This window comes from Candoia aspera, chromosome 1, assembly GCF_035149785.1.
Source record: "Candoia aspera isolate rCanAsp1 chromosome 1, rCanAsp1.hap2, whole genome shotgun sequence".
In the NCBI taxonomy this organism is placed as follows: Eukaryota; Metazoa; Chordata; class Lepidosauria; order Squamata; family Boidae; genus Candoia; species Candoia aspera.
In genome coordinates this window covers 175,570,077-175,584,833 of record NC_086153.1, presented here as the reverse complement: position 1 = coordinate 175,584,833, position 14,757 = coordinate 175,570,077, and the positions used below count along the sequence as shown (strand labels likewise).

Here is a 14,757-nt window from a genome sequence, read left to right as displayed (position 1 = left end):
TCACACCTGATGGAAAAGCCTACCAAAGTGAACATTTCTGCATATCTCTCCAAATGCATGACTAGAACCTGAAGATCTTCTGGGAACAGCAATGCCGCAGAATTACTAGAACTAATGGTTTAGGATTTTTACTCCTTCGTTTAAACAAGGGCCAAGCAATCCTGTCCTTTCTGGATGTTTAGGATTATAATTCTCATCTGATGAACCAGCATGGCCAAAAGTCTGGGGTAATGGGAATTCTGATCTCAGGCATTGCTTATTCTTGGTTTAAATAATGAATGAGCAATTCATAGAGCTCCCCAGTGTCCAGGCTTTGGTGTGGGCCCTAAAAGTATTCCTCATTTATAACTAAATACAGCTTGTTCCCAGATTTAAAGCTGCCAAGAAACATTTTCCCTACATCATTAGAAACCAGATATTGACTAATTATGGTAACGTTCATAAACAGTCTGGAATAGGTGTTTACTTAAATGCCTTTTTAATCTTCCCACAAAGCTCCACAGTAGTAATCCAGATTCTCTTTCTTTGTTTTGAAAACATATAACTCATTTGAAAAAAAAAAATCAGTTCTAAGGAGAAGAAAAAAGAGCAATGGTGGCCACAGCATGTATGGAAGTCTGTTGGCCTATTGGCAAAGGCTTTCATGCCATTCTTTGGACCTCTTGGGAGCATTTAGTTCCTGCTGTTGTCAAATACTTTTTGAATGTATTTGTTTATATTTCTATTTATTCCATAGCAAATATTTAATATTGAGGATTGCACACATTTTTTTCTTGATGATGCCTACATTTTTACGGATGGTCTCTAGACCCCCCCTAACTTTATTGAAGTTTGGAAATGTGCCATGGAAAGACAGAGATGAAGCCATTTCTGGATAAGCCCATTTCTAATAGTGGGACTCTTTCAGAGGGATTGAAGTAGAAGAGATGCTGCTTTGCCTGTTTTTATGATGGTGGTAGCAGCGCTATTTCCATGATGCAGATTCTTTAGAGGAAGGCAGATGAGGAAAAAAGCCTTACATCTGGTCCATCACATCTAGACTGAATCCCACCTGTTGGTATAAATGGCATTGGTTGAGAACCAACATTCTATTCCATTGATACATCTTATTTACCTTATCTGGAACACTGAAAGTTAAAGTTACATAAAACACTGCTAATTTTTTTTCCCCCACTGTTAATTAAATTAAATTAAATTTAATTTAATTTAAATTTCCATTGTTAAAATTTACTTAACAATAGAAACAAATGGCTGAATCTCAACAGCATTTTTCTCTCACCTGGCAACAGTGTAAGGTTCAAACTGGATATTGATCCCTGTTCTCATTCTCAGTGGTCGAGGGCTGGCATTTCTTTCGTGTGAATGTCAGGGCAGGAATAGTACAGTGCTTCTGAGAACAGAGCAGCCATAGTATAGAAAAAGGCATGAATAAACAAAGATAAAATGGCACAGTCATCAAAGAGCTCTATTTCCTGTTTGCAGCAGAGTGGTTTGATATTTCTGCATTTTATATGCTACTGAGAGGAAAAGATGAGAACAAAATTGGTGAGGTACCTGCTTGACTTGAGTTAAACTGATACCACCGCAACCTTCTGCTCTGTTCTGAATGAGGTCAAGATGTCCATTATACCTTTAACCAGCATGATCGCCTGGATTGCTCTTACTGCATTTCATATTATTCAGGACACCAGTTCAGCAGGTAATAATCTTTCTCTTTCTGCCTCTTTCTCTTCCCCCCTTTGCTCCCTCTTTCAGATTCCTGTGTGGAAAATCTGTCAGGCGATTGTTAAATGAAATTTGGGGCCAATGCACAGCTCTTTGGATATGAAGTATAACGTTCATTCATCCAGCTGGAGTTCCAACCCCCACCCGCACCCCAACCCACACATGTAGGATTGGGCTGCCCTATTATAAAAATAATAGGGGATTTAAAATAAGGTGTCATCTGTGGGCATTACTGTAATAAATGATTTATAACAAGGTTTGTTTTTATAATTTTTATAATGAAGTACATGAATGCTTTTCTTTTCTTTTCTTTCCTTTTCGCTGAAGCTGACCAAATCTTGGCCCATAAGCTGTCCAGGTGAAACACCTCTAGTCATTACAAAAAGGGGGCTCTTAGTTTCTTGAAGAAAGAGCAGGGTACTACTGGAATACATGTAGACCTCATTGTCCTGCTTGGCATATAAGGATTCTTTCCTTCTCTTGTTAAGGGTACAGGTTTTTTTTAAACTAATGGCTCTCAATTTTTCATATAGTCCCACCAATCATACGATCAGAGAACTTGGATTCTAGTAATGATGAAAACAAAAAGCCTATTCTTCTCAGGAGAAAGAAGTACATGTACAGGCATTCCATTATTACTATTATACAGTATATCATTTATGGAAATTTTAAGGATTTAATTAAATGTTTAATGATTTACCCTGCATCACATCTAGACTGAATCCCATCTGTTGGTATACATAGCATTGGCTGAGAACCACCATTCTATTCCATTGATACATCTTCTTTTATCTCATCTGGAACACTGAAAGTTAAAGTTACATAAAACAGTATTTGCTAAATCAGTGTTTTTCTGTTGTTAAATTTGTTCTGACAAAATTTTAATTAGAGAAAGGACTTCCGAATAATATTTTTTTACAGTTTGGGCACACCCTATACCCTTCTTTATATCTTCTTTTCTAATCAATAATTCTATCTGTATATTATTTTCAATCCATATTTCTTAAGTGCTCATCTGCTTGCATTTTTTTATTCCTTCCCTAGGGCTGGTGATTTTCACCTTGCTTCAACAAAATGAGCAGCAGATAGCTAAGATGTTCTAAATGAATAATAATAGTCCTACAGTGAAATGGGGTTGTCCATTTAACATTAACCAGCTTGCAGTAGCTTCACAAAATAATATTCATAATGGTAGATCAGCCTTCTATAGTCTGTTGGATGCACTAGCATGGCTACCATGTAATAAGCACACTGGAAAACTACCAGGGTGGAGAAGGCAGTAAGAAACAAGAGGGAGTGCTTTTACTGATGATGTTGACTGAGCCAAATCCACTGTAACACAGTGGAGGTTGCACTGAACCTGTGCCAAGGTTTAGATCTCAATACATATTACCAGACAGACAAGCTTTTAATTTTTCTGACTGCAAAACTGAACTTACTTCTCACTAATCTGTGGGTATCTCCTTTACGAAGAAGAAGGTTAGACATCCTAAATTTCATGGAGAATGTAAATAATTATTTTTATGGGTCAGATCAAGGTCTATCTACTTGGCCGTCCTACTTTCAACAGCTGATTGGGGGGTAGGATGCAGCTAACATCCTACAAAAGAGATGGATGCCTTCTGTGTATGTCCCCAGCACCTGTTACTCAGTGCAGTTCATGGAAACGGCAGTTAATTATCTCCACTAAACCATCTGTTAAGTCTAAATTGCCCTCCACCAAGCTGGCATTTGACTTCCTGGAGAAAACAAGCAGGCATCCTATAGTACTGTAATGTTATCTTTTCCTTAGCTGGGCAAATGGCAACTTAGAAGAACAATTCCAACTAAGGAAATGGCTTAGTTCAAAAACTACCTACCATATTCCTATTCAGTAGTCACTGGTTCAGTTGGGGCCCTATCAGTGCTCAAAAGCCTTGATACAGCCTTCCTTGGCACATCAATTCCCTATGAGCAATCCACTGCAGCTCCCCTCTTGTCTATAGTGCCCGATTGCTGCCTCTTTTAGGGACATTTCATTACTTTTGCTTGCTTGTTAAACCAAGAATGACTCTTTGAGGACTTTTTTGTAATAAATAATGTTGTATATCCTTACAGTAAAGTTGAAGACCGCAGCCCATGAAACTCCTCTTCCCTTTTGCCACTTCACTTTCTTAAATGTGTGGCAGATTGTTAACAGGACAGTTTCAGAGACAGAGAAGGGCTTCATTGTCTGGATAGCAGTCAAAAATAGTTTAGTCTTTATTGGGGATGGGGGAATTTGTCATCCATTCAGTTTCCCTCAGTTTCCCATAAATTCCTAAATTCAGTTTGTTACATTTCATACTAGTTTGAGAATATTGTTAAGTAGTTGCAATGAAAATTTATAGGTATTTTTGTGCACATCTTTTGAAATACATTTTTGTTATAAATGTATTTTTATACTTGTATACAGTTTTGGCAAATCATTTCCCCCTATAATGCATTTTATACATCATTATCATGAATATATACTTGTCTGTGTGTGCGCGCGCGTGCCTTCAAGTCAATGTTGACACCTGGCAACTGCCTGGAGAAGTCCCTGCAGTTTTCTTGGCAAAGTTTTTCAGAAGAGGTTTGCCCTTGCCTCCTCCCTAGGGCTGAGAGGGAATGACCAGGCCAGGGTCATCCAGCTGGCTGGCTTTGTGCCCAAGGCAGGACTAGAAGTCATGGTCTTCCAGTTTCCAACCTGATGCCTTAACCACTACACCAGCTGGGTCTCTCAATATATACAGTATATGCAGTACATTTCTCTAATATACGTGATTATGATTGGTAAACTGCATCACAGTATTCAGAGACATGTACTGTATGTTTGAAAGGATAATGAGTTTTGGGTTGTATAGTCTTCTGAAAATGTGAAATTAGGTAAATTTATATTCAAAGGGGTCTGGCTGTTAACCAGTAACAGGTGCAGGGATTCCATGATGCTCCTATTGAAAGATAAGTGTTGGTTGTCTGTTGTACACTGGGTGCAAAGAAAAGTGAGGCACTGTGGCTCCAAATCCTACAGTGATGTGTCACATGGTCACCAAAACCTGAGCTACGGTTGAGGTGTTTTCTTTATTGCCATTTCAAGTCCTTAAGGGCCTAATGGCTGGCTTTCCCATGAAGAGCCTACCCAGAGGGGAAGCCAACCAGGGATGGTCCACTGTATCAGAGACCCACCTTTCCGGCCTGTGCGAGAGAGCCTTCTCCTCTGTTTCCCTCTGATGATGAAACACACCCTCCGTATTCAGGAAATGGGTAAAAATGCATCTCTTTTCCTGGGCTTTAAATAGTTAGTTGATTTTCAACATTCATTGTATGGTTTTAGTCTTTTCTCATTAATTTTTAGAATGTGCAAAAATGTATATTAAATAAATAATACTTTAAAAAATCCAAATTAAATGCATTTCTGCTAGGCCCTACTCCCTGTATGATAGACCAACATTGTTGTCTTCGATACCCGATTTTAACCTTCACTAAGATAACAGAACTTCTTCATCTACCTCTACCTCTGCATCCCTCCCATCTACCCCTCATGACTTTCCATTGTGGGAAGTAGAATGTGGTGAAAAAATGGGGAAAAGGGAAACAAAGCTTCATCAGAGAGTACTTCCCACACTACTTGTGGAAATATTACCAATATAAACAATTAAGCAAAGAAAAAGAAAAAAAGGAGGAAGAGCTGTTTCTTCTTCTTTAGCAAGATATTTGGAAAGCAAAGAGAAAATGCACTTGGAGGTGAGGGACGAGACTTTACATAATTAGGTTTCTTCTGACCCAGATCTTAAACTGTGAGATAGAGCCTAAAGTGAATAACCAGCAAGTCATGGTCAAAAAGCATTGCAATTAAGCTGAGTCAAATAGAACAAAAAATGATAACACTAGGAAATCAATACAAAATTCCATTTCAGTTCAGCAAAAGCCAGGCTGTATTTACTTACAGAAGAACTCGGTGAACAGCATACTAGGAGCTGCTTAATCTACTCCCAGTTTATAGATTATCTGGATGTACCAGTGAATCTCATCCTTGACTCTGGACACACAACAGGCCCTCAGCCCCTGGATACAACAGGTTGCACAGGTGACACCTGCCAAGGGACAACTCTTTGGATTAGGTGAACAAGATCCTTGTGTTCAGTGTGCAGTTGTCCAGGAGATGGAGTTAATGGGGACAGATGACAGATGGGTGACAAGACCAGAATCACTGCTCCGTTCCTCTTTATCCATATATATCTTATGCTGTAGAGATTCCTGCAGTGTTAGGGAGCTTTAAGCAAGATGGACTGTATGCAGGGCTGCTGCTTGTCTGTTACTTTACAGAATAGCATGAATTGCATATTTCCCTCTGAAGTGCTTAAATTATGAAAAAGCCTTTAATGGATGACCTGTGAAAAGCCAGATGCCTGTGAATGCTTAGTTAGCTACACCTGCTGCGCCGATATCAAAAACAATAATTTATTTTGACGAAGAATGAACGTCAATAACTTAATTAAAGAAGGATCAAAAAGGCACTTTTAAGGAAGAATGTACTGCTACCTAAAACAAATAAAAATCAACAGTTTTATAAGCCTGCTTTTGATTTGAACATGATTTTTATTTGAATAAGGTGATTGCTACAGATTTGCTTGCACAAGAAAGTAATGAAGCAATGTTTAATTAATGCTCATTCATAAAATGAGCTTATTTTTAATGCGAAATCAGTGCCCCAAAATTTAGTTTATATTATGTGCATCATTAAATGGAACTCACACATCTTATAATACAACATGTAAGGCTTTAATTTTCAGTGGATTAAAATGGGTTTACACTCTTGAAAACAGTTATAAAGGTCACCAGAATGAATAACGTTACAGTAGTTCTGTTACTTGTTTGTAATGTCGCTATCTCATAACCTGGCATTGTTGCCTGGCTCACAGAAATGCCATGATTTTGCATACGCCCCAAATGATTTCTGACAGTCTCAAGTATAATTGACTACCTTTGTGAATTTGAGTGAATATAATCCTGAAATTCATAGTATGGCAATTTTCATCTTGCTTTCTAGCCATACAGTAGACCAGTGTTTCTCAACCTCAGCAACTTTAAGAGGGGTGGACTTCAACTCCCCGAATTCCCCAGACAGTATGGCTTGCTGGGGAATTCTGGGGGTTGAAGTCCATACAGCTTAAAGTTGATGTGGTTGAGAAACACTGCAGTAGATGATCCCTAAGCCTTTTGTGTGACTCCTAGAGCTCCCCCAGCACAAAGTTGTCACCCAGTGTCCTCAGTGCTGACATGTGCCACTGAGCTGTGGGGAGGAAGTGCAGCAAAGAAGTAAAGCTCCCCTGTTGCAAGGACCTCTTATTTTGACTGAGCAGCAGTGATTTTTATTGCACACTACCCGGAGTCACATTTTGTGAGATGGGAGGTTATATAAATATGATGAAATGGATAAATAGTGCTCTGCCTCCAACACCTGTTCATCTTCAAACTACCTAAGAGGGTCCCAAGTCACCTGTAGATGAAGAGCTGTCTGAAAGTTTGTTAGTTTCTAAGTTCTTAGTTTCTGCTGCTGCTGCTGCTGCTGCTGCTGCTCTGAAGTCTTGGCTGGAGGTGTATAACATAGTAGGTGTGTGTGACTCTGTGTTGTGTATAACCCTAACCTTTTCCACCCTAAGGGATGGCTCCCCTGCTCCTCATTTTCTAGGCCAAGCCAGGGGACAAACAAGCATTCAAGCTCCTTGGGATGACGGTGCCTCTCAGCCCACTTCCTTGCTTCTTTTGCTATGAGAGAAGCGGAAGAGAGAGATGGCTATGGCACATGAATGTTCCATATGAACGGACCTGCTTGTGTAGCTCAGGCAACTCTGCTTTCTAAGGCCCCTCCCAATGTTAATGAAAAGAAAGCTATAACTTGCCCCTTTCTTTTAGTATAAATACTACTGTGCCCAAATCTGAGACCCTTATTGCTTCTGGTCCTAGCCACACAGCTTCCCAATCCCCTGTCCCCCCTGGTTCTGTAGATGGGGAGGAACTTTTTTGCCCAACAGGTTTATTCTCTGAAAATCTGAGTTTCTCGGTTCTTTCAGGGCAATGGTGGAACTCAACCAATTTGGCTAAATATCCATGCGTTTCTTAAGTGTGATCCCAAACTATATATAGTTTGGCACTGAACTGCAAGTTAGAATATAAAGATCAGCACATTAGTATAAGCAATGATAGAGCCCTACATGGCATGGGTCCAGGTTACTTGAGGAAGCGCCTCACCTCCATCACATCGACCGTCCCGCCCGGTCAGGCAGAGACATGCTATGGACCCTGTCCATGAGGGATGGCTGATTGGCAGGGTCCAGGGGGAGGGCCTTCTCTGCCATAGTACTTGCCCTGTGGAACAGCTTAGCCCTGGAGGTAAGGGGTAAGGCCCCCACTTTCCCAGCCTTCCAGAAGGGGATGAAAACATGGCTATGCCACCTCGCTTGGGGTGGGAGGGCGGATAGTCAGTCTTGGGGGTGGCTGGGACTGTGATTGTGCCAAGTACAAAACTATTGCCATCTTGAGTTTTACATTTTATATCGGGTATTTTAATATTTTTATTGCTATTTATGTGTATTTATATTGTATTGATTTTATATTGTACTGTTCTTAGTGATTGTTGTTTTATAAGCCGCCCAGAGTTGTTGGGTATGAGATGGGTGGCAGAGAAATCTGATAGATAAACAAACAAACAAACAAACAAATAAATGATTCTTACATGCATGAGAAGAAGAGGCTTTTTCATCTGGGCAGCTTTGCACTGGGTACATGCTGGATTTTAGGAGCACAGGCAGTATTGAAAGCCTTGGTGAAATGGAGATCTCAGAAGCAGGCAAGTGCTTCCAATAGCAGAGAACATATGAAGCTCAGGGCTGAACAGTTGGGTTCTTGGTGTTCTTTGAGCTGGGCTGTCTTCTTGCAGATTATTCATTATGTAGCCTGGCATGTGCATCCAGAAGTCAGGGAAAGCAAGCCCACTCTTGTCCCCTTGCAGAGGTATTGTCAGCCCTATAGGGTAGACCAGACTAACAAACCAATGCCATGTAGGTCTAATACTACTCTTATTAGGATAGCTATAGTACTAGAACCTTGCATGTCTGAATGTGCTTCCCCTCTCCCTCACTTTATCTTCATATGAATTAGGGAGGGGCTTGTCTGAGATGTTTACTCAATTAGTTTCTTGGAATGGGCTGAAACTGCACTTGTCTGATTGTTGCCTTGTAGAGGCTCTTCCTCCTGTCCTTCACGACCGTTCCCTCTTCCCCCTACAGGTATGAACCAGTTGGGAGAAATCTAGTTCCTGACTCAGTTCTATCTCCTGGGGTGGGGGTGGGGGCAGGAGCAGCTTGCTAATAGCCTTATTCGTGTCAGCTGGTGTTTCAAAGCTACTCCGATAACATCTGTGGTCATTGTCCATTGCCTGCCATGGACTGTACATTTTTATAATAGATGCAGAACCGTCCTGAAACTCAACCAAGCTGAATTTCAGACAAACCTTTCCACTTGCTCTGCATCTCCTTCTGCAGTTGGGATGGCTCTCACTTTTAGTTCTTCAATAAAAAAGAAGAGACACATTGTAGTAATCAGACACAGAGATAATATATTAATTAATATTAAGTAAAGCTGAAATCCTGTAATGTTTAGGAGCAACTTGCTTTGTGAACTGCAGCAGAGTATCTCGTTGAAAAAATTACAGTGAAAGGGAGCCATCCCCAAACCATTTTGCTAAGGTGTCCTCTGCTTCCCCTGCCAGCCTGCTCATTGAAATGTTTCTCCCCTCCAACAGCTGAAACCCGTTCAGAGGAACAGGGAGTCCAACACAAAACAGTGCATGGAAATGCCCAGGTGGTCTGTGAATTCCCAGCTCACAGAGAAACCATTACAAAGTTAAACGCCTACCTGTTGAAAGGAGTAGACAGAGTAGTACTTTCTGAAGTAAATTGGAACTCCACAGTCGGGGTCATGACAAACAACTCCGAATTCTACTTTGCCATAAACGTTACGAAGGAAGAAAAGTATGCAGAGTTTTACTGGAGGGACCTGCAGGTCAGTCACACAGACAGTTACATCTGCAAGATTGAGGTGATCGACCCACCACCATATGAAACCAACAGCAGCAGGACTTTAATTTACGTGACAGGTAAAATCCTGAAGTTCGTTTCTATTTGGTCTCAGAGATGCATAACCCTCATTAACTACAGTATAGGCCTGCCCATATTGAAATGATGTGCTTAAGCTGGCTTCTTTGATTTCAGAGCCAAAGACCCCTGATTTAGATTGCTGCCCCTGCACTGAGCCATTTCCTGCCACAACCACCCCACTGCAACGCTACTGGCCAACAACTGGTGGTAAGAAGGAGGTCCTAGACAGGAATTCAGCAGCTCTTTTCCTTCAAGATCTAGGTGACACTTTTGAGCAAAGTGTTTGAAAACAGCATAGTAATAAACCAGGTACAGGTAGTCCTCACTTAACCATTCATTTAGTGATGGTTCCAACTTACGACAGTGCTGAAAGAACCTACTTACAACCAGTCCTCACACTTACGACCCATCTGAGCATTCCTATGGTCACATGATCGTGATTTGGGTGCTTGGCAACTAGTTTGCATTTATGACCTTCGCAGTGTCCTGTGGTCACGTGATCGCCATTTTTGACCTTCCCAGATGGCTTCTGGCAAGCAAAATCAATGGGGAACCACATGATTCCCTTAACGACTATATGGTTCACTTAATGCCTGCAGTGATTCACTTAATGTTGTAAAATCAGGTTGGATTCGCTTAATGACTGCTTCGCTTAGCAACCAAAATTCCAGTCCCAATTGTGGTTGTTAAGCGAGGACTACCTGTAGTTTGAGCTTCAGTTAGTTGTGCATTCAGCTAATTTATCTTCTGGCATTCATGGAAGATGACATACCTAAATGAATGTGAAAGTATACTTTGTTTTGAGATGTCTGAGCACCATTGTGTTCCTGTCAATCCTCAGAACTTCTGCAGCCTCCAGAAATGCTATATTCCTTGAACATGGCAATTGCTATAGCACTTGGATTTGTTGCTTTCTACAGTGTGATAATCACAGCAGCTGTTTGCCACTGTTGGGTAAGAAATCATTCTTTCTTACTATTTTATCTACCTTTACTACTACTCAGATGTAGCCAGTGAGAAAAATATTACTGGAGGGAATGTAAAACTTTCCTGCACCTGTACACATGCTACATAATGGAGCACTGCACCTGCCAACATTTTGGATTTCCCATGGGACTACATTTATGAGGGCTCTCATGATGGGGTTGTGCATTTAAATATTACTATTGTATCAAGTCCACTCAACTTATAGATGGACAAGCAAGCAAGCAAATTAAAAAAAACAACATTATCTGCCTTTTATATGGTACATATTCCTTTTCCCTTGCTTGGAAACTGGCTCTGACTAAAGCATTGCCTAGCAAGTGTATCTGCATTTGTGGACATCACCTTGCCAGAATGGAACAAGGATGCCCAGGAAGTGCCCTCAATAAACCAGACTGCACATCTCTGGGAGGCTGATTGAGTTTTGCCCTCTCCAAAAAGTAGCTGGGACAAGAAAGAAGTACTTATCTGGCAGGGGAGATCATGATTACGTAATTGGTGACAATTGCATCATGACATATGTATTATTCTTTATCGATTAGTCTGTTTGACCATATCAGAACATCAACTGCAGTAAAATACAATAAGACAAAATAAGGTAAGACACAACATAATGGGATAAAATGGGCTACAGTGAGATAAAATAGATAAAATATAGTAAGATAGGGTAAAATAAGAATAAAATAGTATACGATGAAATGGAGTAGAGAGATGTATAATAAGATGAATATTAGGTCAAAGACAATATATGTTTAGGTGAATTGCGTGCAATCCCAATGAGTTCTATAAAATGTATTCTCTGTGTACAATGTTAAAGAATAGCAACGTTGACCTAATATCTGCAAAGAAGTAATATCACAGATTCCAAGTCCAGGGCAGATGCTAACAGTCCACTTTGCAGTCAGAATACGGTTGTTTCCCTGTATACTTGGATGACAGAATGACATTCCATAAAGGAAGTATAGTGATTTCACCAATCTTTGTGGGCTCATGACATATGATACGAGTACATAAGTCATATCATTTGCAGATGATATCATGCAGCCGATGTCATCAGGTGCCCTCCTGTGGTCCATGCTCTTCCTTAAAAACAAACAAACAAACAAACAACCTCTTATCTTTTTACCTGTGTCACCCCTCAGCCCCATTAAACATTACAGTGATTTCAGCTTTTGGATAGTTCAAGGAAGTCTCACTGAATTTGTTAGGAAGATGCATGTGGCACTGGGGATTGTACTCCCTGCTGTAACCAAAACCATATTATTGATATATTAAAGCATACTATGAAATATACCATAAAGCATGTGTACAGAAGTGGAAAGGTTTACATTCCCTCAGGTAATATTTTTCTGGGTTGGTGGCTTAAGGACACTCTCTGCCTTTTAGTTTCCCTCTTTTATCTTCTATTTTTTGTATTTTTTGGTATTTTTATAATGGTTTTTATAACTTTTATTTGTAAGCTGCCCAGAATCACTTTTATAGTGAGATGGGCAGTATATAAATTTAATAAATAAAATAAATACTTTTCTGAAGTTCATGTATGCCCATTTTTAAAGACAGATACAATGTCTTCTGGCTTCTGTTGCTCAAATTATAAAGAAGCCAGACTGGAAAAAGTGTGAGTTACTTCTTCATCTGCCTGATAATCAGTAACACAAACCTTGCTCCCTCTTATGCATCTTCCCACAAGGAGCGCCACAAGATTCTCCTTCATAAAAGAGTATGAAGAGGAGATGCAGATTAGCTTTCCATTTATTTGATACGACATGAAGGAGAAACCTCATTTATCATGCTTATGGGAAGATGCATCAAGTGGGACGGTACTTCCTCTTTCACAGAGTATTCAGAAGGAGGATACACAAATCAATATTTCATTGGCCCTAGTAGTGATGCTCACTGAAATTTCCATTCCTTGAATGGCAAATTCTTCCTCTTGCCTCCTCCTTGTTTTTCATGCAGCTGAAAAGCAAGAAGAATAGGGTCCTTCAGAATGACTATTTCAACATGATGTCCTGGCAATCCAATGGACTCAGGAAAAGGTCCCCACAGCTTGGAGTTCCAGTGAGGAACTATACTGCATATCGTTCATGGGAACCCTGATGAATGGATTCTTCTCTACAGTGGAAATAGAACAGCCTAGCCATAGCAAAATGAGAGTGTTTTCAAAGAGACATATCTTGCTGTTCTTAGATCTATGAAGGACAAAAGCTCTCTGTAAGTACAGTAATGTTTCAGGTTGGATAGGAAAGAAGAAATGAGCCACATTAGATTGGAAACAGAGGGAGGTGAGGTCACCCTCATATTTTAGCAAATGGTAGTTCCAAAGCATTTCTGATCTTTCTACTTTTGTCTTAACAGAAGGTTTATAAAGAACATATCCAAACTCTGGCAAAGAGCAGAGGTAAAAATCTGTCATCTTTCATATCAAAGATAAAATGCTGAATTTAGGGTTTAAACATACACTTAAGAAATAAGAAGCATCCCGCTTGGCGGGACTAGGACGGTAAAGAACATTTTTCTGTCAAAAATGAAGGGTGGGATTAGCTGGAAAGGTTTGCAATGCTCTGCAGAACAGCTCCATTTCTTTTTATGAGCAAATGACACTTTCTGCTAAAACAATTAACCTGAAAATCATTTCTGGAAGACTTGAAGAAATAGTGGAAAATACTGCCAGTATTTGCAGCGATGTACAGATTTCCACTGATGCATAAATAAGAAACTGACGAAGAATTGAACAAACAGCAATGAAGGAAAAACCCAAGCAATTTATCGGTTATCCAAATGGTTCCAGTTCCCACTGTAAGTAGAGAGTATTCTTCTTTCTTGATATCAGATATCAGTTGAATACCAAAATGCTGGTATGCACACGGTTCTATGATTATAGCAAAGATTAAAAGTGTTGTTGCTTTGCTGGATTCTATTTCCTTGATTAATTAAATGGGTTCAAACCCAACCTCAGCTCCTGGGTAACTTGGTGTGAGTCTCAGCCCAACCTGCCTCACAGAGTTGTTGTAGGAACTCTGTGCAAAAGCCACACTTTCTGCCTCCCTTAGAGCAGATGGGGCCATCACCAGCAACCTTATTACTGTATGGTCATTCAAGCAGAAATGGCACACTGTAAGAGCTTAACATATTATAGACCTATGGATGTGTTAATCCCCCTTTCTGTTATAACCCAGCAATAAAATATATAAAATGACTTAAATCCTAACATCTGTCATACAAACCTTATTTTAATTCTGTCTTTATAAGTTATAACAGATTTTCATTACTAAAAATTATACACAGTATTTAGTAGATCAGAAATAAACCTCTGAGCAGTTGACTAAATATTATCAGCTGATGCACAAAGTTTGACCATTCTTTAAGCAACATCAGTCAAAAGATAACTCAGGAGTTATATAGTGCACATATAGTGCATTCTCCATCCCAGTTTAGCGTATTCATAATAATAGACATGATGTAAATAGATTGTATTTTTTTCTATTAAAGGAACAGTGCCCCAATACATGTTCTACTGACTCAGTCTCTCCCACCACAAGATCAAAAATACCACCCAGACAGGATTCTCAAAACTCTCCTTGCCAAAATTGTTTATGGAATAGCATTAAATCATGATATATGACAAACTGATATGAAACTGCTCTTAACATTCAACAGAGGGAGTATTTGGAGGGGGTGAGTCAGTTTATAGATCAAAATCTTGAAGTTGTTCTCTAATCACTTCCTTGGACTTCTTTAGATCTAAAATGATCGTAACTTCTGATGAAAAACCACAAAGATGGAGTTTTTTCCAACAAGGCTATTTTCAAGCTACTATATCTTTCAAGCAATCTTCCAGAACTAGTGGAATTAGCCCAAGTAAGGAAAAATAGGTTTATTTATTTAT

The 14,757-nt window shown here is 39.7% G+C and overlaps 1 protein-coding gene across 1 annotated transcript; it reads left to right on the top strand.

Annotated features, from left to right (window-relative positions):
• Positions 1–1,273: 1,273 nt before the first annotated feature.
• CD28 (CD28 molecule) lies at positions 1,274–13,708 on the top strand. Its single transcript, XM_063291790.1, has 4 exons — positions 1,274–1,699; positions 9,530–9,883; positions 10,726–10,838; positions 12,828–13,708. Exons 1-4 carry the CDS (start codon positions 1,618–1,620, stop codon positions 12,966–12,968), a joined length of 690 nt encoding a protein of 229 aa, XP_063147860.1. The 5' UTR covers positions 1,274–1,617; the 3' UTR covers positions 12,969–13,708.
• The last annotated feature ends 1,049 nt before the right edge of the window (positions 13,709–14,757 follow it).